Here is a 26,759-nt window from a genome sequence, read left to right on the forward strand (position 1 = left end):
TAAAGTACATGTATGTATATATATAATCACTATAATAACAATACTATTTATATAAAATCTAATACTCTCTCTGTATTATTTGATATTTACAAGTATTTTTAGGTAATTAAGGACTTTTGTTATAAAATACGAACAAATTTGATCTTTATTTTGTTTATAAAAAATGAAAGAATAATAAAGTAAAAAAAAATAATAAATTTTGTGGATAAAAATAAAAAGAAAACCCTTAAAAATTTTAAATAGAAAAATAGGATAGTAATTTGTGAAAAGGAGTAGAGTATTATTTATTGTAATTAACCCATTAAATATTTAAATACACTATCTAAAAATAATACTCCTTCCGTCACAAACACTTTTCAATATTTTTTTTTGTGTCCCAAACACGTTCAATTTTATCCTCTCGCATCATCTAAATAAAAAAAAATACTATATATTTTTCACTTCATTTGCATCACCTAATTTTTAAATTATCTTAATTAATACTAAATATTACACCTTGTTTGGGACCGGAGATGGGACGGGAGAGTATTTCTTACCATATGGATTATTTATATTTAATAAAATCGAAATATGTTTGAAATGATAAACCAAACTTCAATTTCTTTTCGTTGACGAACCAAACTTCAATTTCTAAAAATAGTACTCTATTTGGTTCGATGCTTCGATCGATCGAATTCAAGACAGTCGCTTGAAATTATCAAATTCTCGAACCCTGCTAAGTGCGAACCCTTCTTCTCTAGTCTCCAGTCTCCACCATTGTCACTCTCCCAGCGATGGTTTGGGGTCTCTTTCCGGTCGACCCATTTCCAGGTATGAATCCTACCCTGCCTTACATATTCATGTATTCAGTTATCGGGCGTGCATTTGGTACTGCCCAGAAGCCCTGTCCTCGTTGAGTCTAGTTGACAAGGGGCTGGTTTCAGAAACTGCGTAGTTTACGAATTTGGACTATATGAACGCATCTTTTCGGTGTATTATAAGTTCACTTAGAATTTTTAGTCACAATTTAAGGATTTCTTTATTTACCTGTTTGATACTATATGATAGGGTTATCACACTTTGTACCTCGCTCAAGATGATCCATTTGGGCCACTGGATGTTAGATGTATGTTGATGGGCTATTTGCATTTAATTCCTAATAATTATAGGCCATTTGTACTTTATCTCCTTCACGTTGAATTTAAATTTTAGGCCATCAAACTTCAATCTTTGTTGAACTTTTGATGGATTTGTTCTTGAGAGACATCAGTGAGAAGATTGAAAATAGTGCAAGAACCAAGAGGTTTTTCTTTTGTCTGATACATACACTGTAGGATGTTTTGGTTAATAAATAAATGACTGCAGAAGCCAGTCATTTTTTTTTTTACATTTTCATAAATGTCTTCACGACTGTCTTAAGCTAAATTGGCTGTTTAGCCAATGAGGATGTCGATAGCTTAAACTCAAAGCTAGGAAGCAACCTGAGTTACCATTCTTTATACAGATTAATTGCAATTCACACTAAATTATGCTTGAAGCAGGAATAAGATATTTAGTTTGAGTTTGAGATAATACTCTGAAGGAACTGTTCTCCCCTCGATCTTAGACAATGATTTTATGCAGTACTTACTGATTACGAGATAGCTTGGAGGCTGGATTAAATATCTAAGAAAAATATTTGTAAAATTTAGTTTTAGTTTGTACATTTTAAGGGGTGGAATGCAATTCCAGTTTTCCTGATTTCAGAATTCTTTTGATTGAAGAAATGGTCTCCTCTGAACTTTCCACTATTCTGAATTTTGCAGGTGAAGATAAATATTACATTTTTAAGAAAGGAACATACAAAGTGGGTCGAAAAGGTAATATTAATTATACTCTCTGTTTCATCATGATCCATATCAATGCCTTCCAATGACTTCATAAATGATATGCCAGAAACCGAGTTCTTTCGTCTAGTTAATAGTGCATTTACATCGATGATATATCTGTTTTCTCATGATCTACTAACATATGTAAAAATGTTCAGGATGTGACATCATAGTAAACAAAGATAAAGGTGTCTCCAGGGTCCATGCAGAAATTATTGTTGATGAAATGATTTGCATGGATAATTTACAGAAGAGACAGCTAAATAATTTCTCTAAAGTTCGTATAAGAGATTGTTCGAAGTATGGAACCTTTATTAACCAGAATGCGGGTTCTAAAGAGAAAGTTCATGAATTTCCAGATAAAGAAACAATGCTGAAGAGTGGTGATCTGGTTTCCTTTGGAACTGGGAATGCAATATATAGGTTTGTATTCCTTGGCGGCATATTTCTTTTGTATACCATTGCTTGATTTCTTAAAACTCTTAAGCATAAATAAGACAATTCTCCACTTTACTGCTCACTTTGTCTATGGCAGGTTTTCTTTTGTTCCCCTTCTATTCTGTGTACCCTCATGTGGAATGAATCAACTAGAACAGAAATTCTCATTGATTGGTGAGCAAGCTTTTTGATTCAATTTTTATCTTTAAACTAAAACATATTGTGAATTTTATGTATTTATATAGTGCATATAGTACTGTTTTACTTGTTTGAGGTGCCCTAGCAAGGTAATGGAGGTAATGGAGCCTACCACCTTGTCCATCTTCTGAGTCCTATACTGAAGAAATTTTTGTGTTTCTTTTGTGTTTTCTTTTATTTTCATTACTATTCGGACATCCACGTTGTACCTTATGCTGGCTAGGGTTACCTAACAATAATATTTAGTATTGTGTTTGAACATGTGTATGCTATTAGGTTAGGAAAATTAATCTTATTAGTGTTGTCCTATAAAACTAGTGACTAGTGAGTGATTGGAAAATATGTAAGAGTTATATGGAAGAACTACAAGCACATCTGCCGACATTGATTAAGTATGCTATAGATGTTTTTGGATTGAAAAATTTTGAACCCCCAAAAAAAAGGTTTTTGATGTGATTCTTTTGTGCGGGTTTCATCGTATATTGGTTAGTGCGAAAATGGAATAAACACTCCATACATATCTGAAAGCATGGGATGAGAGGTATGAAAATTTAGATAAAAGAGGCATCTTCATTTCAACGGACTTTCTGATTTTACAGGTTTAGGGAGGAGTTAGCGACATGGATGTTAAATTGATAAGTTTAGATTGTGTTATTTTGAGATAATGGCTCGCGGATCATTCATGCAGGTGCTCATGCCACTCAAACTTGGACTTCAAAATGTACACATTTGGTTATTGAGGACTCTGTCTTGATCAATAATGAGGTTATTGATGCTATAGTGGCCAGAAAACCTGTTGTTGGATACAGCTGGATAGAGGTATTTTTCACTCGTAACTGCTTAGTGACAAAAAGGCTCTGGTGCACTTTGTTGGAGACAGCTTGAAAGATTGACTATTGATGATTTTCTTCTGTTGCTCTTTTTAGGTTTATTTTATTTTATTTATTTATTTATTATTATTATTTTTATTACAATTCTTATAATGTACCTTATTTCATTGGTACTTTTTCTTTTGGTCTAAAGATTCAAGTGCACTATAACACTTGTTATATCCATAGAATTGGTTCATTGGGGATGCTTATCCCCACACTTTCTTGTTAAAAGATCCCGATATATTATTGCATTGGCTTAATAATTTGTTCCTCGAAGATATTACTATAATTTTCACTAATTTTTGCACAACAAATGATATTGCTTAGTTATTGATCAGAATAAACACATGAGGTCTTGGCTGGATGATTTATCAGAAGTCTTCTCAATTAAATCTTCTATACTGATGTATATGTGTTTTGGAAAATTTACCAAACTCTTTCATTCAATAGAGATAAGAGGCTTATGTGGAAAGGTCTTTTGGTCTGCTCCAGTATTCTTTGTTGATTAAGTTTCATTAACTACTGTCATTAATTGGTCAAATTTATACCTAAGCATTCATTTTACATTTCATGTTGCCCATCCACTAATTATTTGTTTATGTGATTCTAGCTAATTGCAGAAAAAACTATTTGCACTGAGATGCCTTCTTTACTGTTGTGAGTATACACTGCTTGGTGGAAGCTTTCTTTACCAGAAGTTTATTTTTTCTTGTTGCATAGAGTATACTTACTTTTTCCCCCATATTAGGCATTCACCAGCTGTAATAGTCGATGGGGTAACTATCAAAGTCACAGATTCACAGTCACGTGAACAATGTTTGAAAGGATACACTTTTCTGCTGCAACCCATCGAGAAGGTATTTTCTGCATTTTTCTATAAGAACATTATATGCCAGGGGAAGTATATTATTTGAAGACGCAATGTTTAAGTTGCAGTTGTTTTTGAAACTTATTTATTTTATTTCTTCAGAAACCTTGTTAGAATATTCTCTTTTACATTCATCTAACACTCTCGATCCATTTATTTCCTGCAGTACAAATTTAACATAAAGTTTCCGGAGTTGTTAAAAGTGTGTGGCGCCAATGTTGTTGAAACACAAGATCAATGTAGGCAGGCATGTCATGTAACTCTCATCTCTTTGTATTTGATGATAAACCTTTTAAGTGATTAAATACACTTAACACATGAGGGGTATGGTTCAATTGAGAAGTATAATGAACTAGGGGTGTGTTTGGTTACCATTTCAAACCCAAATCATCACTATTCAGCCTATACGGTCCCAATAAAAATACACTATTTTCTCTCATAAAATATCAAATCAAAGTACTATTTAAATCAAAATTCAAACCAACACTTCAATTTCAAACACAAACCAAACTAACTCTCAGATAGATGACATTATCTTGTCAAGGAGTTTGAGGATTGTCTCATTCTTGAAGAATTTTGTTATATTTCATCCTCTGGGGTTGGCTTCTTTCTATAACTGTAATCTGTATTTACTATTTAGGGCATGTCTAAATGCTCTTTGATGTACATTGGTATAGGAAGTTCCATGGAATCCGGGGGTGCAACAGCTGTAAGATATGAATATTTTATTTGATAAATGTGCAGTTAATAACTAAACTTGATTGACTGGCTGAGAAGAAATTTGGTTGCTTGCAGATGTTGTATTTATGTTCTGCAGTGTGTGACCACTGAAATATTTTCTATTCCTTTAGATATATATTTCGATAATAGAAAATAAATTAGGCATTGCATACGTCATAGAAATAAATGCTTTTTTATTAGTGGGGATAGAGGTGATGCAGCCACCCCACTCTCACTGCAACCCAAGGGCAAGTTTGTGTTGTAACTAATTCATGGAAATGTGAGCTGTTTGTTTGGTGATTTCCAATATCGTAGTGGTTGTATATACTTTATTGGAACTTCCATTGTGGTTTTGTATCTGTTGTCATTATTTTGATTGATATATCTTCTGTAGAATCCAGGGGATAATCTGGTGTATGTGATGCCATCTGGATCGGAAGGTTTAAATAATGTCAATAATCTACCCAAGGTGAAAGAGATGGAATTGATTGCGGCAGTAATTTCTGGGCATCTAGATCCTGCTATTGTGGCATCAGCACCTGGTAGTTCTTTCCTCATTTGCAAGCATAACACAAATTATTTCTTATGGTGCAACAAAGTTTTGCATCAACTCATGAAAGGAAGCGTAGATTAATAGCTATATGAATATGAATATCTATTTATTAAAATTTTAATTCAAATATAACTATATATGTTTTTGGTTTTTAGCAAACTACAACATCTTATATTTTTCTTTAGGTTCTCTCTCTTCATTGTAAAGATTAATACAAATATACAGAGGATGCAAATGGATTAGACTTTATTGGAATTCCATAATTTCAGTAAAAATCTTTATTATGTTGCTTTATTTATGTTTGTCTTGTATTTTTTATTTTGCTATTTTTGAGGTGAATAGTTGTTGCATGTGATATTTTTAAGAAAAACAATATCTTGACTAATACAAAATCAGTAAAGATACTACATTGCACTACAGACAGTATTACTTTTATTACCATCTAAAACGATATCATTTCATTTTTGTATTTCCATAATTATATGTCTATATGTTTGATAGTCCTGAAGGTTCATTTGCTTGCACCTCTATATGATTTTTGCAGTGCTGGTCACGTCTTCATGCTCCACAGATGAAACAGTGGTTGCAGATTCTGATGTAGAATTGGAAACTGCCACATCAATACCCGCACCAAATGTAATAGAACATGCAGACACTGAATGTCATAGAAAGATGGAGATTCACAAGATACAATCTTCTGAAAATGATAGTGTTGCAGAAAGCGAAGTTCATATTGTAGAATCTGATTGTGAGGCACTCAAAGCAACTGCACTGGAGCGCCCAAAATTATCACCTCCCAATCGGGTTCTCTCTAATCTTGATGATCCTAGTCTAATTGCTGCGGCATCTGATAATGACAGTAAAACCTGGTCAAGGGGCCAAAATGAAGAAATTATGCTGAGAAAGGACAGAGAGAATTTATCTGAAAGCGAAAATCTTGATATTATATACAGCGAAGAATTAATTGTTCGAGCTTCCTACTTACCACAATCGGTTCATTCTTCATCAAGTGCTGCATCAGTGAACTTCAAATGTTTCAGGAAGGTAATGTATACTAATCTGAAATTTGAGGTAAAGACTTCATAGTTAGCTGTTGCTGTAACATGGATAACATAGAACATAAACAATTGTATTTTCCCTCGATGCACTTTGTTGGTTTTTGTCACATGAAAACTATTTTTCATTTCTGCACATACTTTTTTTTTTTTCAATTTTCTGCTTGAGTTCTTGGAGCAAGCTTTGGATCTGTAGCAATATAGTTCCATTTCCAAAGCATAAGTCCTTGATTCACTCATATAATCACTCCAATTTGATCTTTTGTCAGCGGAATCTTCCATCCGGCAACAGCTTCAGCAATCTAATTCCATTTTCAAAGTATCCCTATGAGTATGATCCTGTTCTTATTCTTCAATATTTATTGTAGTCAATGTATTGGATATCTGACTGGTCATCTCCCTTCTTTCATAGAGAGTCTGACTATGGAAATGAGAGTGTGGCTGAATCCGTAAAAGAGGAGAAAAAGCGGAAACAGATGGAGGCCATTGCCGAGGATTTGTTTAACAATGAGAAGGTCGAAAACATACACCCCATGCCATGTGTTCTTACACCTGACAGTAATTTCTACACAATATATGTTGGTTCATTTATTATTATTATTGTGCCGATAGTCTGATACCATTACACCATCAATGCAGGGGAGAAAGCGTGGCAAATCTGGTTCCCTTCTCGGGCTTTTTGCTCGTGGCTAGTCCGGCGTCGTGCGCATGTAAATTTACTGGTACAAAGGTCAGTATGTATGTATGTATGTTGATATTGTTATAGCCTTAGGTTGTGTTTTTTTGGGGTTTACGAAAGATTACTATTCAGATTCTTTACTATTCAAAAATCCAAACCCAAAATCCCAAATCCACAAACAAAAACACTCTTATGTTTTTGGCGGAGTTTATGAGTAGTAGAATTCTACTGGTGCTGTTGAAAATTGGAATTTGAGTTGGCTTGAATTTGAATATTTTTTTGGTTTGATTTGATGTTTGGTTATAAGTTGATGTTTGTAATAATGTAGTAATCGATGGTTGGTTAAAGGAAAATATATTGATTTATTGATTTTGAATAAATAAATAATAAATAAATTTAAATAATAGTAATAATATACTCCATTCTGTTTAATTTATCCATTATTTCTATTTTGATTTGTTCCATTTAATTTGTTCTTTCTTTTTTTAAAATTTCATTTGAATCACATTTTAAAATTCATAATTTATAATTATTTTTATTTTAATTAAATTATTTAGTTATATTAATTTTATGCCTTCGGATCAAGTGCTGATGTAGTATAAAATTTCGCATAAGCAGAAATATATTTTCACCCTTAATTTAAATCTAATTATTTTAATTAAATAAGTAATCTAATTAATCAATGTTGTAGATGAAATTCAACAGCTAATCCAACCTGTAATTTTAATATATAATTATTTTTATTAATACATTTTTTAATTACTTATTAATTACATAATACTTAAAATTCATCACCTAATCTAAATGGGACAAATTAAATTCATCACCTAATCTAAATGGGACAAATTAATCGGAACGGAGAGAGTATAATACAATACATTTTATAGATTTGATTCTATTTAATTTTTAAATAACAATAATAATAGTATAATATGATAATATAATAAATTTTCTTTGATGAATTTGTTAATATTTCAATGAAAATTAATAAAGATACAATATATACATATATTCATATAATATAAATAGAGTATGTTCTTATACTATCAATTTTTTATTATTTATCAATTTTTTTTAAAAAAAATCAAATTAAATATTTATTTTTTATATTATACTGAAATTTAATTTTACAATTAAAATATCACGACAATACTATTTATGTTATATTATATAACTATTTAAATTTCAAACTAAAATCTATTCTTCAAAGCAAATACATATTTTTTTTTTATAAAATATAATTTAATACAAAATATTTCTTTATATTATTAATAATAAAATATACTCCCCCTATCTCAAATAATAGTTTAATTTTGTCATTTTCATCAATTTTAAAACAATAGTCTCATTTTCATTTTTGTAACGAACATTTTAGATTTTTAGAAGTACTTTTACACTCACGGTCAATATAGTACTATTATTCTTTAATTTTTGTATTCATCCCAAATGTTCTTATTGTTTGGGATAGAGAAAATATATAATATGAATACAATAGAATAGTAGTATTTGTTTAATGTTAGCTATTTTTATGTATAATATGCAAAATTATATTGATAGTATAAAAAAATAATATATATTTTTTTGTTAAATTATTATTATTATTATTATTTTTGGGTAAATGAATAATATATATATATATTATTTTTTAAACTAGTCCATTTGTTAATTTTGTAAATTAATATTAGAACAATCACTATGAATCCTTTATGTATAATGTGATTGTTCAAAAGCTTGACCTTGGGGAATGTAACAAATAAAAAGAGAAATTAAGTTAGACCTTGGGAAAGGAAAAAATAAACAAAGTGTGGAATGATTTTTGAAAAAACATCACAACAAAGGGTGTATTTATTTGTGAAATTTTAATTTTGAATAGTAAAATTAGGGGGTGTATTCAATTGAAATTTTAATGGATTTTTTTTGGATTTTAAAAAGTCTATAGATTTAGAAAATTCACTGAGTCTATGTTGGGTTTGTCGATGGAATTTAGTAATTGATTTAAATGGATGTTTACATATTTATATGAATTTTGTAGAATTGAATTTATATGAATTTTATAGGATTGTAAAATAATTATATAAATTTTTATCAAACAACAAATTTTATAAATATAATAAATAATTATTAATAAAATAATATTTAATATTAATAAATAATAGTATATAAATATTAATAATGTAGAAGTATTGTAATATCTGTAATACTACTATTTTATAGATTATTAATTTTAATTTTATAATTTTAGTATTATATTATCATTCAATATATCAAATTGGTTTTATATTTCTTTATTAGTTATTATTATTATTATTATCTATTTATATAACCCTTTTACGTAAAAAGTAAATACGGATATAAATTAAATAAAAAATATAATTTACGATTTTTGAAATAAAATATTAAAATAAATACATAAATATAAATTAATGGTTCAACAAAAAATATATATTTAAATATCTATTTTACCTTTATCGTAATAATAATATAGTGTATTCGATAATTGAAAAAAAAAAGAGGACAGTAATACATATTTATTGTGATAATAATATTTTTTTAAATTATATTATTATTATATTATTGATCATATATACAACAACAATAACAATAATAATAATAATAATAATAATAATAATAAATATATATTCCCTCAGCACCAACTTGTTTACCATTTTTGTTTTTCGTTTAAATATAAAATATTTATTTATTATTATTATTATTATTATTATTATTATTATTATTTGTTTCAAATTAAAATTATTAGGATGTTTGATTTTCAATAATAAATATATATTCCCTTAGCACCAACTTATTTACATTTTGGTCTGTTACAAAAGAATAGTTTTATTTTTATAAATAACTAAATCATTATAAAATTGTCACTACTTTTTTATTTTATTATACAATTGTCATTATTTTTTATATTAATACACGCGAAAAACTTTTTTATCCATACTTTTTACCCATTACCAATATAATATTAATATTTCTGTGTCCAACTTAATTAAAACTGTATTTATGGAACGGATGAAGTATGTTAAACCAAATAAACTCCCTATGTAAATACATGCATTTTCCATATAAATTTTACATACAATTATAGAAACTAATATAATATACACTCAAAATATTGTCGACAATCTTTCCAACAAATTTTTTACTATTAAAAACTTGTTTGTATCGATTATAATAAAAATAATTATCTTATTATTTAAATTTTCTTAAAATACAAATAAAGGAAACACTAATTTCAAATGTGAAAGAAAAAAAAAAAATAGATCAACAATAATAATATTAAAATAAATGAATAATAGTTATCTTTTCTATAAATATATTCCATATAAAACGTTTACATATATTTGAAAATTATTTTTGTATCATTTATCTATAATAATATTTTAAAATATAAAATAAAATACTATTTTTAAATATTTTTATTATTTTTAAAATTTCAAAATATTATAATATAATTATGTAATAAAAATTATATTAGAAAAATATATTTATTAAATTTTTTATAAATTATATAATAAAAAACTATTTTATTTGTTTCACATAATCCAATAAGATTACTACAAAGTATATACAATATTCTAAAAATTATATAATTAAGTATATAATTAAAAAATATATTATTAGAAATAATAATACAATATAAATATTTATAAAAATTATATGTTTAATATAGGATGTACAAAAAAAAAACATGAACAAGAATATGAAAGAGAGGAAGTGGTTAAATTACAATATGTATAAGTAGATACTTTTGGACCTATATGTTGTAAGTAGAGTCGGAAATGAGTCGATTTGTATCGAGTTCGTGTCAGGTTGAATACTTTAAACGGATTAAATTATTCAACTATAATTCGACCCGTTTATTATCGTGTTGGGTTCGTATTGACCCGTTTATTATGGTGTCGGGTTTGGGTTGACTCGTGTTGACCCGTGTACATAATTAAGTGGAATTTTTTTATTCAAATTAAATAATCTTTTGTTGTGTTGTCATGTTACGTTAGTTTTTATTGGTTTGAGGCGAAATTAATATTGAACTTAATTTAAATTAATTTATAAAAAAATTATTAAATTATGATTATTTTACATATATATATATATATAATAAATATATTAATCAATATTAATATATTATAATCGGGTTGTTGTGTCGGGTTAGAGTTGAGAACCACAATCCTAACCCAACTTGTTTATTATCGTGTCGGGTTCGTGTCAACCCGTATACATAATCGGATTGAAATATTTGACCCAAACCCAGATGCGGATTAAATTGATAAATTAAATCCATAACTTTCTATTTCATTTGTTTGGGCTAAAATTTTATAATAACTCTAAACATGACCCAATTTGCATATCAGGCCCATACTATGATACATACATACACAATATAAATATATATATACATATATATTAGCCTAAAAGAGAAACCTCAGTTAGGGTTTCCAGCTATTAGAAGGTGAGAGCGAAGCCGCCGCCGATCCCGCAGTGACTCTGCCCGCCGATTCGAAACCTGAGCCATGGTGAGGAATGCGTCTTCTGATTGAAATTGATTGTTTACGTTATTTCGCTTTATACACAATGACGATTTTCTATATAATAATCAACGGAAAAATGTGAATTTCTCAGTCGTTGATAGCGAATGAGGATTTCCAGCACATTCTGCGTGTGCAGAACACCAACGTAGATGGGAAGCAGAAGATCATGTTCGCGTTGACCTCAATTAAGGGCATTGGCCGCCGATTCGCTAACATTGTCTGTAAGAAAGCCGATGTGGATATGAACAAGAGGTCTCTTTTTCCCTTTTCTTTTCGTTTAATTTTTTTCTGTTGGTTTAACTTATTGCCTTACGGATCCATTAGGATATCGATTTTGTATGTATACATATATATATATATATATATGCACTGGACTTTTGACCCGAACATGATGCTTTTGGTGTGGTTGGTTTTTTCATATGTATTTCTTGTATTTACAAAAATGCCGAAACTTGAATTTTCTAAACAAGGATTCTCGATCTAACTCTCGAAATGGATTTACAATAAATAGGCCAGAGCTATTTTTCCAAACAATGATGCTAAAAAAAATAATAAAAAAATCAAAACTTTGATAGGTTGAGAGCATTCTGATTGCTTCTGAGGATCATTTGAAATTTATGGTAAAAATTGGCACAGTAGCGATTGTTTGAATTCAATTTGTTTTAATGGTGTAATCATTGGAATTTCATAAAGAACACTTCTGTTGTATGTATTACCACAGCATTAAATGTTTTTTTTTTTGGTACATGATAGCGTTTTCTCTTGATATACATTTGCAATCATTTCTGTTCAGTTGCCAAGTGTTTGAACATTGTGAAGAAATTGCAATTGTTTCTTGGAATTTCAGTTATTTTGTATCTTTCTTGATTTTCATAGCCATTGGATTATTCAAATTTATTTTCAATTCAGTTCATTTCATTATAAGAATATTTTGGCATGTTTGTTTATCTTGCTGTGGTATTTTTTGGAGAATGAACTCTTTCCGGGGTGCTCGAACATTGTGAAGAAACTGCAATTGTTTCTTGGAAATTCAGTTATTTTGTATCTTTCTGATTCGTATCCGTTGGATTCTTTAAATTTATTTTCATTTCATTCTCGGAATATGTTGGAGAATGCTGGTTGCTTTGGAGAATGAAATATAAAGTTGTTGGGTGGGTGCTCTCCGCGCAGGGCCGGCGAACTTTCCGCTGCAGAGATCGACAATTTGATGGTCATTGTAGCGAATCCTCGCCAATTCAAGATTCCTGACTGGTTTTTGAATAGGAAGAAGGATTACAAGGATGGAAAGTATTCGCAAGTGACATCTAATGCCTTGGATATGAAGCTGAGGGACGATCTTGAGCGTCTGAAGAAGATTAGGTTCAATTTCACACTTATGATTCCATCCCTAACTGTCTCCTCTCATCCATTCATCACATAATTATTTTATATTTACAGAAACCACCGAGGTCTCCGTCACTATTGGGGTCTTCGCGTCCGTGGCCAGCACACTAAGACTACCGGCCGTAGGGGAAAGACTGTCGGCGTTTCCAAGAAAAGATGAGCATCTTAGAATGAGGTGCGCGCTATAAGTTTGTTATTTGGGAATTGAATCACTTTGTATATGCAAGTTTTTTACTCCATTTTAAAATGATCAAGTCTCCAACTGTCATCCTCCTCCTCCTCCATTTGTATAATAGACCAATTTATTGATTTCCTTTTCAGCTCTGATAGCTCCCTCCAGCTATGATTATCCCCGTCTAAAAATTTCTACTACAGTAAATTAAATGCCTGCCTGGAATAACATAAGGCTAGAGCTAGTGCAGTTTTTCTCAATATCACAGCCAGCCAAGAACACTCTAGTTTTCTCCTATCCATTGAAAACTTTGCAACCCTTCCAGCATTGTTCAAAAGAATTGGATCAAATTCAAATTGATCTCTAGGAATTGGGAGTTGAAGTAGCCATATATATATATATATACAACAAAACAAATGATTGATTATATCCCCATGTATGCATGCATGCATTTGACAACATCTATTAAAGTCAAGAATCTTTCTTACTTAGTAACTGGTTATGGTTATGGTTATGAGCTTGTTATATTATTAAGGCTGGGATTGGGAAGAAGAAGTGATCTTCTCAGGATTCAAGTTTTTGTTATTTTGGTTTTCCTATTATTTTTAGCCCCTCCCCCTCCCCCTCCCCCTCCCCCTCCCCTTAATGATATCAGTCTTATTAGAATTCACATTATGCTTCTTTCGTTTTGGAGCATTTATCGTAATTTTCACTGTTTTTGGGTTGTGTCACAAAACAGTGCTTGCTTGTGTTCCAAATCTGCGCCAAGAAAAATAAAATTTTGGTAAGTGGTGTTTATATTAAAAATTAATATGAAAATATTTACGTCCACATTTTTCTTAGTTATCTTTATCATTGTATTTTTACTTTTTATTGTAACAAAATTCATTGTCAAACCCTCTAATCAAGCGCTGACAAATCCCTCCCTCGCTCACACCTGGGTTTGGGGTAAAAAAAAAAAAAAAGCTCACACCTGGGTTTGGGGTAAAAAAAAAAAAAAAAAAAAAGAATTACGGTTATCAACATTTATCACCGAATGATTACCTTCATCCAAAATTTTATAAAAATAATAATTTTTAAGTCGAATTGTTAATATATTTATTTTATTATTATTATTATTATTGTGATGTTATTTTTAATTAATATATTTTGATTTGTATCTAATATATTCAATTATTAAATTGTATATAGATTAATATTTAGAAATTAAAATATAATACTCCATCCATATCCATAGATTAACTAATGTTCTATTTTTTTATTTGGACGTCAAATAACTATTCTATTATTTTATTTTTTAAACACAAGTTTTATAACAATAGAAAATAGAGCTAGTATTATATAAAAGTTTTATTAAATAACAAAAATTTGTATAGATAAATAAATTGTTTTATTATTATTATTTTATTTTATTTTATTTTCAAACTATCTAGATGTTTGATTTTCAATATCAAATAAACTCTATCGGTATAGGTATATATGCATGCATTTTACATGCATTTTTATCATATTATAGATTGTAATATAATACACTCAAATTTTACATAATATTATAGAATGTAATACAATATACACTTAAAATATTATAGTCATGCTTTTCAACAACTTTTTTACTATAAAAGACTTGTTTGCATCGATTATAATAAAAATAATTTACTTCAATTATTTAAACTTAAATTTAAATACAAATAAAAAAAAAAAACACTACTTTCAATATGCAATTTCATATATTCTCTTTAAATATATTTCATATAAAACGTTTACCTATATTCAAAAATTATTTTCGTATCATTTATTTATAATAATATTTTAAAATATTAAATAAAATATTATTTTAAAGCATTTAAATATTTTTAAAATTCCAAAATGTTATAATATTTTATTTAATAAAAATTATATTAATAATTGTATAAATTACATAATAAAAAATATATTTCATTTATTTATCATGTACAAAGTATATACAAAAGATTTTCAAAATAATATAATTAGTATATAATTTAAAATATATATTAATAATAATATAAAAACAATGACATTTGTATAATATATTATAAGTCGTAAAAGTATTTATTATATTATATATGAAGTACAATGACAAAATTAGAAAACAGACACATTTGCTTGTTTCGGGACATATATAAATGAAAAATGACACACTTCTTAGAAGATATAGAAATTATTATTATTTTTTATTAGTAATCTAAAATAACATACTCACTCCCTCGAAAGATAACAATATTTTTATTCCATTTTCATTTGTTCAAACACCATATATTCATTTATAACACAATAAATAAAAATCTTCATTTATGATTACAATAAACTATTTTTATAAAAAATAATAAATTTTTAAATATAGATAAAATATTTATTATTGAGAAAAAATGTAAAAACAAAAGAATTTTGAGTGAATTATACGTGTAAAAGGATAAAAATTTAAGTAAATTAATTTATATTTATTAAATATATTTAAAAATAATAATTTTATATATCAACTGTTATAAGGGATATATTGCATTCAATTATATTTTTTTTAGTTAAACATCATATTAATTTTTATTTATGTTATCATATAATTACTTTATTATCAAAAAAAAGTAATAAATTGATCTGATAAATTAAAAAGTTACTAAAAATTATATGGTTTGTTTAGTTGTATTTTTAATAATTTATTTTTAAATTTTTTTGGTTGTTATTTAAAATTAAATTTTAAAAATAAATAGACTAAAATTTACACAAAAGAAAAATAAAAGGAATTAAAAATGTTATACTAGTAATGTAATAACTAAAATTGATACAGATGTAAATAGATTTTACTTTATTTATTATTTTTTATTTAAATATCATATTAACTTTTATTTATATTACATTTAATAATTATTTTAAGGGAAAAAAATTAATTTTGGTCATAATATAATTAAAATTTATCAATTTTGGCTCAAATATAAAAAATTCATCAATTTTAATCTCATTATAAACAATTTCAATCAATTTTGGTCCAATAATAAACAATTTCAACCAATTTTAATCTCACCGTTAAAAAATAACGGAAATTGCTAACGTGGACGTAACGGATGTGATGTGGTAGCGGACCTGGAATCTACCCGGTCATGTAAAATTATGCACGACCATGTATATTTCAGTATATAATTATACATAGTCATGTTGTTACACAGTCATGTATAATTTTATACGACAGTGTACTTTTATATTTTGGTCTAAAATTTAATTTTTTTTGTTATATATATATTTTTTTAAAAATATTTTGAATTTGGAATAGTTGATATAGTTAAAATAATAGAAAAAATTAATAGTAAACCTAATATAATTAAAATGCATCAATTTTAATTCAAATATAAAAATTTATAAGATATATTTTTTTGAAAAGTTTTGTTTAAAATTCTATTATTCATAAAAAAAAATTCTTCTTACGAACGTCCAATTACACAACTATTTTTTATTTTTGTATATTATAGTAGTATTAAAAATTAATTTATTATTTCAATACAATTATATATGTCTATGTTGAAATTGTATTGAAGTGTAAAATTAATATTTAATACTATAATATACAAAAATAAAAAATAGTTGTGCAATTGAATTTTTTTAAGAGAAATTTGTTTGGTAAATAGTAGAATTTTAGACAAAATATTTCAAAAGAACATACTCGATAAATATTTATATTTGAATTAAAATTGATACATTTTAATTATATTATGATTATTATTATTAATTTTTTTTTCCATTTTAACTATATCAAATATTCTATATTTAAAATACATTTTTTAAATATATAGAAAAAAAATATTTAGACCAAAATAGAAAGGTACACGGATGTATAGAATTAATTATATATGACCATATAACAATATGATCATATATAATTATACATTGAAATATACATGACCGTGTAATAACATGACCGTCTATAATTGTAGATGACCATGTAGCTACGTCACCTCCGTTATGTCCACGTTAGCAATTTCTGTTAGTTTTTTTAACGGTGGGACCAAAATAGATTGTTTGTTTATAATATGAGCAAAATTGATTGAAATTGTTTATAATGAGACTAAAATCGATGAATTTTTTATATTGAGACCAAAATTAATAAATTTTGATTATATTGATATTTTTACCCTTATTTTAATTAAAATATTTTTAAAATATAATAAAATACCAAAATATACAATAAAATAAAATAAAATAATAAAAACAATTTATTATTATATATATATTATATAATGTTTTTAAATTAGTGGGCCTATATAAAAATACAATTAAAATGCATGATCTAAACAAACGGTTAGACGGTTATGGAGTATTATTTATATTATTATTAATATTACTTGTGGTCCCACAATTAAAAATAAAAATTAGAAAAAAAAAAGAGAGAAAAAAAGTTGGAGCGCCACGTGGTGAAACAAAATCACTGTAAATATATATATATTAGATATCACACTGTACGGACCAAACATTCTCTCCGGTAATTGTCCCTCCAGTTCCGTCAAATTCCTTCCCATTACCCAATTTTTTCTTTCGCCTCGTTTAACTTTCACAATTGCGGTTTTACGTGTCACTGCACGAACTGCAGTGAATAGCACTGCACCGCCCCACCTCTCCACTATTTTAAGGGTGCGTTTGTTTGTAGATTTTTGCAAAAAACAATTACTATTCATTCAAAAAATTTCCCACCAAAATATCACGTCATAACACCTATTTTTTATTTTTTTATATTATTATAAAAATTAATTTTACATTTAAAATATAACATGCTATTTATATCATATAATATATAATTCAAAATTTTTACTATTTAAATTTCTAACTCAAAATCTAAGCCTCCCATCTATTTTTCGTAAAATTACAAAAATATTTTCATTAGTGTCTTATAATACTAATAAAAATATATTTGCAAAATGTAGATGTGACTGTTAATGCGGACGGAGATAGTATTTTTTATTTTTTACTATTATACTTCTTTCGTCACGTAACTATGTATGTATTTACTTTTTGCACGGAGTTTTATATTTGGAATAAAATAGAAATGACTAAAATAAATTTATTATTGTATAATATAAAAATAATAATATTTGTATAATATATTGAAAATTGTAAAAATATTTATAATATTAACAATTACAGTTCAATTTTTTTACTATTTAAATTCGAAAATCAAAATCACACCTAAACAAACACACCTAGAAGCTTCGACGTTCACCTTTTCCGCGTGTAGAAGCTTATAAAGGCGAAGTTGAGTGCTTCCTTTGAGGCGGGTTCACACAAAAATCAACACAAACATTCCATTGGTGGTACACCTCTCAGTAGAGAAATCTGTGGAAATGTCAGGAAGAGGAAGGGCAAGAGGAGGAAGAGGAACAAGCGGAGGAAGAGGAGCGTGGGGGCGGGGGTGGGGCCAGCAAGGAGCTTCTACCGGACGCGGCCAACATTCGCCGGCCGGTGGCAGTCCAGGCTATGGTCGAGGCGGAAATACTTCACCAGCTGCGGGCCAGCAAGGAGCTTCTACCGGACGCGGCCAACATTCGCCGGCCGGTGGCAGTCCAGGCTATGGTCGAGGCGGAAATACTTCACCAGCTGCGGGCCAGCAAGGAGCTTCTACCGGACGCGGCCAACATTCGCCGGCCGGTGGCAGTCCAGGCTATGGTCGAGGCGGAAATACTTCACCAGCTGCGGGCCAGCAAGGAGCTTCTACCGGACGCGGCCAACATTCGCCGGCCGGTGGCAGTCCAGGCTATGGTCGAGGGGGAAATACTTCACCAGCTGCTGCTGCTCCACCTCCTGATCCATCTCCGGTGGCGTGGTCGTCGGCCGGTAACCTTGGCCGTGACTTGGAACAGAAGCAAACGGCTCAAGCTTCGTCTTGGAGCCAGCCGGCGGCTTCGTCTTGGAGCCAGCTGCTAGTTTCGTCTTCGAGCCAGCCGCCGGCTTCGCCTTCGAGCCAGCCGCTGGCTTCGTCTTCGAGACTGCAGCCGGCTTCGCCTTCGAGCCAGCCGCTGGCTTCGTCTTCGAGCCTGCCGTCGGCTTCGTCTAAGGCGTTGAGGCATGCGCCGAGGCCTGGGTTCGGAACTCTCGGTAGTGGAATGAAGGTGAAGGCGAATCACTTTCTCGTCACGGTTGCCGATCGAGAGCTGAATCAGTATGATGTAAGGATTTCTTTGCCTCGTTCGGACGTGTTTTGTGTTGTCTATGTCTATTCTGTACTGTTTTCATGCCAATGCGTATGCGGAGTCCTTGAGTAAAGATGATTGATCTCTGTGTATTTTTCTAGCGGTGCTCTTCTCTTTTACAGCATATGAAGAATTTTATGTTTGGAATCGTTAGCATTCGTGTTCATGATATTCCCTGAGGATCTTACATAGCTCTATGATGTTTTCGAACAATTTTTGGAGCATTTCAGGATGAACGGTGTCTCTCCTTGCAAGCATCGACGGTTTTTGCTCTATGTTTCTTTATAACTGTGCGAAAGAGAGGGATCTGATTCCTGGCAATTTCATTCTTCACTTGAGCCTTTGTCGAAGATTTTTAGGATCATTATTTCACATTCTGTTTGTTGTTATACAGTGAAATGTTTTTTTATGAATTTTAATTGTAACTGTGGCTCTTGGTTGACTCTGTTTTGTGTCATTAGGTTACAATCACACCTGAGATAACATCAAAGAAGGTATCTAGGGAAGTTATGAAGGAGTTAGTCAAGTTATATGGCGAATCTGATCTTGGGATAGATAGGTTAGCTTATGATGGAAGGAAAAGCTGCTACACCGCCCGACAGTTTCCCTTCACATCTAAAGACTTCGTAGTTAAGCTCGAAAGGTGCATTGTCCTTTCTGGAAGTGTTCTTTTATTTCTTAGACTGTTACATTTATTAATCTTTTGTATATATATATGTATATATTTTATAATTATAAGACCACGACATTTAAAACTTTTCTTGTATTTTTATTTTAAAAGCTCTAAAGTTTGTTATGACATAATTATGCAATTTATGTATGTGATTATACACCATGCCTAGTGGATGTTTTACCCTATATGGATGAAGTTAACTTCAATGTCATAAACTGGTTCATTTGAGAAATCTTTATTTGGCGCGGAAATAGAAAAAGAGACTGCGTGGAGAATGATGTGAGAAAAAATTATTGTGATTGAGGGATTTTTAGTGCATCCTCTTTTCTGCACTGAACCAGAGTGTTTGTGATGGTGAAGCAGGTCTGGGAGGGAGTTCAAGGTCACTATCAAATTTGCATCCAAAGCTAATCTTTACCACCTTAACCAATTTTTACTGGGTCAGCAACTTGATGTTCCTCAAGAAACATTGCAGTTTCTTGATGTGGTTCTGCGTGATAAGCTCTCCAACGACGTCCTGTTTGTGTTCTCACTCAGTGTCGATTATGTTTGTGTGCTTTCATCCTTCGTTCTTACTTCATCCTCTAATTGCAGCTATGAAGCAGTTGGAAGATCATTTTTCTCTCGGTTGCAGAACGATAAAGGAGATCTTGGAAATGGCGTTGAATATTGGAAAGGCTTTTATCAGAGTCTACGTCCTACACAGATGGGCTTATCTCTGAACATTAGTATGTAATGCCTATTTTATATTTTGGTTTCTACGGTGCAGCAGGTTTTCTTTGCAGCTTGGCCTTAGAGCTTATTTTTGATACAGTATTCATTCATGAAAGAGTATCTTCTGTTATGTGTTGAAGCTGCCTCAATTTCTTGCTTTCCATGTTGCAGATATATCAGCCCGTGGGTTTTTCAAAGCTATTAAAGTTACTGACTTTGCAGCTGAATTCCTGAACAAAAACCTGACTGAGGCTTTGTCTGATCAGGATCGAATTAAGGTATCCAGGGTATTTTGGGCTTACTTTTTGAATTAACAGTTATTCGTTCTTGCCTTCCTGGATTTCATTCCTGTTTAATCAGTGATTGAGAATTCAGATCTCAAGTTTAGTTGGATAATCGGACTATGTATGTTTGTTTATTAGTTGAAAAAAGCATTAAGGAATGTCAAGGTTGAGACCAATCATCGGGGTTTCTTGAAACAGAACCGGATTACTGGATTTTCGACTGACCCAATAGAGAATTTGATGTAAGTTAACCTGATACTTCTGGAGTGTTTGGGTTTTAGATATTATTTGTCTTCTTCATGGAAGATTTCTTGATGCTCTTTAGTTTATTGTATGTCTCAGATCAGAAATTAGTATTTGGCTCTAATTTAATGAAGTAGTTTCGAAAGATTAAATATCTGTTTGGCTCACTCCACTCTTCCAATGAACCAGGTTTAACTATGATGAAAATGGAGGAACGATCTCTGTTGCTGAGTATTTTCGACGGAAGTATAAAGAACCTATAGATTATCCATTTCTGCAAGCTGTTCAAACCGGTAGCGACGCAAGACCTGTTTATCTTCCGATGGAGGTATCTAATTTCGTGTCTCATGGTTTTCTTTCTGCTTTTATCTTTGGTTGCTTTTCCTGTAATATTAGCTTCCTTTTCCTTTCAGATATGCACAATTGCAGAGGGTCAAAGATATACGAAGAAATTGAATGAAGGACAAGTTATAGCTTTGTTGAAAGCTAACTGTCAGCGTCCCTCTGAACGAGAAAATGGTGTTTTCCAGGCATGAATGCATAAATAACTTTCAATTATCTTGTTCCCAATCAATCTATAGCAACTAATATTTTCTAGTGTACCTTACTGTGAAAATTGATTAATCTGCGCAGAGGGTTCGTAGAAACGGTTACAATGGTGACGAACTGGTCAGTAACGTGTTTGGTATGACAGTTGGGACAGATCTTACTGTTGTAGAGGCCCGCGTGTTGCCTCCACCTAAGGTATAAACTATTCAGCCTTTCTTCATTTTACAATTTCAGCATTTCCTTCGCTTCCTTTTGTTCTTCTAAATTACATTCTACGGTGAATGGCTAGTTGATATATCATGATTCCCGAGGGGTGGTCACCACAGTCGATCCGAGGGTAGGACAATGGAACATGATTGATAAGGTGAGCTTTCTTTTCTCGAAGCAAAAATAACTAAACAAAATGGTATTGTTACACTTACATAGGTGTGATTTCTCAATTGTTTCTCTTTGATGTTTCTTGCGCTTTGTGTTATTACGAATGTCTCTCTGTGGCAAATCTTCATTTTCATGTGTTAAAGAATAATTGTGTTAATCGTATTTAGATACGTAACAACTAACCATCCCTGTCCTTCAGAAAATGGTCGATGGCGGCAAAGTGAAATCCTGGGCGTGCATAAACTTTTCCCGAGAACAGTTTGATGTTAACAGATTCTTACGTGAGTTGATTTGGATATGCCGCAGTAAAGGCATGGTATGTAATGGCTTATTTATCTGCTATTGATTCATCTGGAGAGCGTTCGACTAATTAATCATTTGTTTGTATGCAGGAGTTTAATCCGCTACCTATACGTCCTTTTCATTCAGCTGACCCTCGTCGAATCGAAGATGAGTTAACAGAGTTCGATAGAGCCACCGGGAAGAGTCTTGAGTTGCTCTTTGTCATTTTGCCTGATGCCCGTGGCTCGTATGGTTAGCTACACTCAACTGAAGTCTGCAATTTTAATGTTTCAAGAATCAAGATAATGCATACTACGGTTAATAATATTTCCTAACATTTTACAGGAGAAATCAAACGAGTTTGTGAAACAAAATTGGGATTGATATCTCAATGCTGTCAGGCTAGCCAGGCAAAAAAATTCAACAGAAAATACATGGAAAATGTTGCCCTGAAGATAAACGTGAAGGTTCTTTTGACATTTAATTTACATTGTTACCTACTTGGCCGAACTTTGTTTCATGTTTCGTTTCTACATTCTTGCTTAGGTTGGAGGAAGAAATACTGTTCTGGCGGATGTGGTGAATGGCGGAATGCCATTCTTTACCGGGGTCCCCACCATAATCTTTGGAGCTGATGTTACACATCCTCAACCCGGAGATTATTCGTCTCCCTCCATCGCTGCAGTAAGCGAAAATTGCATTTGCACGCTCCCCACCTTCTCTGGAAAGAATTCGGAGAATGACGACTCGACCCATTTGTACAGGTTGTTGCATCAATTGATTGGCCGGAGGTGACAAAGTACAAAGGACTTGTTTCTACACAGACACGCCGACAAGAGATCATTCAGGATCTCTACAATCTGAAGCAAGATCCTCAAATGGTTCCGACTGACACTGGAATGATCAGGTAGCACTTGTTTCTCTTGATATATATATGTATTAATTCTCGACATCATCTCATTTCGATTTATAAATTTTCTGGGCAGGGAGCTGCTGACGGCCTACTATAACTCGACCAAGCTCAAACCTAAAAGGATTATATTTTACAGGTTTGTTATCTCAACTATATGCAATTTTGTCTTATCTAAGCTCGCCGATACTCCTAAATAGTAACTAGTTTCGATATAATCTGTCAGGGATGGAGTCAGTGAGGGGCAATTCCAGCAGGTTCTTCATTACGAAGTTGATGCAATTACGAAGGTCCTGGCTTTTATATCGTTTTTATTTAATTTTCGAGTATTAGTAAGATGTTTGTTACTGTCTACAAAAATCATTACATGATTGAATTGGTGTCCTACATTATTCAGGCCTGTTCTTCCCTTGATGTGGAATATAAGCCAACAATTACGTTCATCATCGTGCAGAAGCGACATAACACTCGCTTCTTCCCTGTTATACAAAAGAACCACCAGACAACAGATAATAGTGGCAATATTTTGCCAGGTATGAATATATATATATATATAAGTAGTTTACAAATGCTTATACATTAAGAATGTTACTCATGATCGATGTTTTTGTATTTTCCGATCAGGTACTGTGGTAGATAGTAACATATGCCACCGAACTGAGTTTGATTTCTATCTCTGTAGCCATGCCGGCATCCAGGTACATTTGTTATCCTCGGTTCACTTAACTCATTAGTCGTATACAAGCTTCTCTTAAGTATATAATATTTTCCGACATCCCTTTACTTTTAGGGAACAAGCCGTCCGGCCCATTACCACGTGCTGCATGACGAAAATGGCTTCACTGCAGACAACTTGCAAAGTCTTACCAACAGCTTGTGCTACACGTAACTATCCTATCCTTTCCTATCCATTCATCTCTTAGTTCATTGACTAAGATCAAATAGGTTCTTTTTTTCACGAAGCATTTTTCTTTCTTTTCAGGTATGCTCGATGCACTCGCTCCGTCTCGATCGGTTAGTCTCATCACATACTCTCACGCATACCATTATACAGTAAAACAAATAAACAATTCGCGAGCTTGGTTCGGTTCAACTCGTTTGTGAAGCTAAACGAACCGAACATGAACATAAATTTTGACTTATAAAATATTTATATTTTATTTGATTTTTTATTTAAATTTATTAATAAAAATTATAATTCTTATTAACTAAATTTATTTTTTTAAAAAAATTAAATAAATAAAATAAAATTTCTGCTAACGAGTCGATTTCAAACAAAATTTTTAGTTCCTATCTTTTAACAAACACAAGCCGAGCTCGGGTCCTTAAGGAGCCGAGTTCAAATATGAAAAACTTGATTTTGTTCAGCTCGTTTACAGCTCTATCATTAACATTATTTTTTTTCAGTTCCTCCGGCATACTATGCCCACCTGGCTGCATTCCGTGCGCGATACTACATCGAAGGCAACGTAGTCTCGGACAATGGATCCGGGACAGAGGGGGAACAAAACAGGGAGGTTGTGGCATTGCCCAAGATTAACGACAGGGTGAAGGAGGTGATGTTTTACTGTTAACAGATTCGATCCCTACCAAGGTAATAAGTCGTAAATTCCACTTTATATTTTGCGATTCGAATCGATTGCTGCGTCGGTTCTTTCTTTTATTTTGAGTGTGAGGCTGTGGTTCGCTTTTTTTACGCTGTCCATGGCGATTTGAGCTGTTTTTGAAACAACATGTGCTGTTTTTTCTTTTATCAACTGTGCTGGCTTTTACATGGTATGATATGATAATAATGATATGCTATGCTTATTTTGATTTGAAAATGTTGAATGAATTCATGCAGGAGATATACATGTGTTGTTTTGATTATAGGAATATTGTAATTATTTATATTATAGTATTATAATTACTTTTACTAATATATTTTAAATTATTAATTAATTACAATTTTTCTAAATTCTTGTGAATTGTGATATTATATTTAGGATGGAGTAATATTTTTATGATAACATAATTTTATGGAATGTCTGTTTTTCGTCTATCAATTTTATACTCATTTTATTTGTAATTTTTTTTAAAAAAAAAACGAGTGTAAAATTGACGGACGTAATGAGCATTTTTTTTTTATTTTTTTTTTTTTTTCTGCTATCTGTGCTTTTTCATGTGGTATGGTTGCCATGCGATTAAATCTAATTAAGACATTTTAATAGAATTTATATTTGAAGAAGGAATGTAAAGATAATTTCATTTTTGTTATGATAAAGCAAAAATATATATATATATAAAATATTAAATTATAATTTCTAAAAGTACGTGTGTGTTAAGGTGGGATAAAGAGAATATTATAATGAGTAAATAAATAAATATATAAAAAAAGTTGAGAGACATAAGTAATACAGATTATAGAGAGGGCAAAAATAATCCTTTATTGAGTTACAATTAAACAAAACAAAACTTATTTTGGTTTATTGTGATTTGAAATTGACTCGGCAATTTTGTTTCAAGATGGAGTTTGTTTGGTTAGTGTTTTGATTTGAGCATCATTATATATTGTATAATGATGCATATAATCAGCACGCTAACTTTTTATCAAAGTCTATTATCTATATCTTTAATTTTTTATTTATTTTTTCATTTTCACTCTCACTCTCAATTATTGTTGAAAGACTAAAATTACTCTAAATAATTACAATTTTATCCTAAAATACAAACTAGCCAAAAAAAATAAAAATAACACACACACACATAAAATTATTTTTCGTTTCCGCTAGAGTTTTTGAGAAAGAAGTCTCTATCTTCTTCTTAGTTATTTCTATTTAGGTTTTTTTTTTTACTTGTAAATTATAGTGTTTTTAATTCTTAATATATAAAAATTCTATTTAATTTTTTTTTTCTAAAAATCATTACATTTATTTATTTTGAATTTAATATAAACTTTTGCTTAATAAAACATATCCTTAGTAAAAATAACAATTTTTTTTCCAATTTGCATATAATAGTGTTTCTTTTTTCTTCTTGATATTTATTTTGTTATTTTCTTTTTGTTAAAATAAATGTTTAATATATATATATAAATAAAATAGAATAAATACTATCTCTGTCGGTTAAAAAAAATAGTCTTATTGCATCTAGTGCGAAAATTAAAAAATATGAATGAAAATATAAGAAAATAAAAAAATTGTTGAGTGTACTTTTAAAATTTTGATGTGTAA

The 26,759-nt window shown here is 30.4% G+C and overlaps 3 protein-coding genes across 8 annotated transcripts; all 3 read left to right on the top strand.

The window, feature by feature from the left end:
* Positions 1–593: 593 nt before the first annotated feature.
* On the top strand, positions 594–7,496 carry LOC127239391 (nibrin homolog). Of its 5 annotated transcripts, none has more exons than XM_051257505.1 (13): positions 594–810; positions 1,785–1,838; positions 2,006–2,270; positions 2,383–2,459; positions 3,172–3,302; positions 3,966–4,012; positions 4,104–4,212; positions 4,390–4,479; positions 5,338–5,485; positions 6,041–6,540; positions 6,821–6,882; positions 6,964–7,109; positions 7,191–7,496. In XM_051257505.1, the coding sequence occupies exons 1-13, from the start codon at positions 774–776 to the stop codon at positions 7,304–7,306; spliced, it is 1,782 nt and encodes a 593-aa protein (XP_051113462.1). In that variant the 5' UTR covers positions 594–773; the 3' UTR covers positions 7,307–7,496. The 5 variants fall into 5 exon arrangements, with proteins under 5 accessions (XP_051113462.1, XP_051113465.1, XP_051113463.1 ...); XM_051257508.1 differs by having other exon boundaries at positions 6,964–7,066; XM_051257506.1 differs by having other exon boundaries at positions 4,390–4,470.
* A 4,137-nt stretch (positions 7,497–11,633) lies between these two features.
* Positions 11,634–13,847, top strand: LOC127239349 (40S ribosomal protein S18). Of its 2 annotated transcripts, XM_051257449.1 has the most exons (5): positions 11,634–11,756; positions 11,863–12,023; positions 12,942–13,130; positions 13,209–13,329; positions 13,476–13,847. In XM_051257449.1, the coding sequence occupies exons 1-4, from the start codon at positions 11,754–11,756 to the stop codon at positions 13,312–13,314; spliced, it is 459 nt and encodes a 152-aa protein (XP_051113406.1). In that variant the 5' UTR covers positions 11,634–11,753; the 3' UTR covers positions 13,315–13,329; positions 13,476–13,847. The 2 variants fall into 2 exon arrangements, with proteins under 2 accessions (XP_051113406.1, XP_051113405.1); XM_051257448.1 differs by lacking the exon at positions 13,476–13,847 and having other exon boundaries at positions 13,209–13,474.
* Positions 13,848–18,615: 4,768 nt separating this feature from the next.
* Positions 18,616–25,345, top strand: LOC127239348 (protein argonaute 5-like). Its single transcript, XM_051257447.1, has 22 exons — positions 18,616–19,490; positions 19,976–20,157; positions 20,551–20,706; positions 20,782–20,915; positions 21,073–21,179; positions 21,324–21,427; positions 21,618–21,756; positions 21,842–21,958; positions 22,062–22,172; positions 22,267–22,341; positions 22,555–22,671; positions 22,748–22,889; positions 22,983–23,104; positions 23,184–23,321; positions 23,402–23,544; positions 23,624–23,686; positions 23,774–23,837; positions 23,945–24,080; positions 24,172–24,245; positions 24,338–24,432; positions 24,530–24,561; positions 24,955–25,345. Exons 1-22 carry the CDS (start codon positions 18,669–18,671, stop codon positions 25,119–25,121), a joined length of 3,240 nt encoding a protein of 1,079 aa, XP_051113404.1. The 5' UTR covers positions 18,616–18,668; the 3' UTR covers positions 25,122–25,345.
* The last annotated feature ends 1,414 nt before the right edge of the window (positions 25,346–26,759 follow it).

Source organism: Andrographis paniculata, unplaced genomic scaffold, assembly GCF_009805555.1.
Source record: "Andrographis paniculata isolate CXL003 unplaced genomic scaffold, ASM980555v1 Contig77END, whole genome shotgun sequence".
Taxonomy (NCBI): domain Eukaryota; kingdom Viridiplantae; phylum Streptophyta; class Magnoliopsida; order Lamiales; family Acanthaceae; genus Andrographis; species Andrographis paniculata.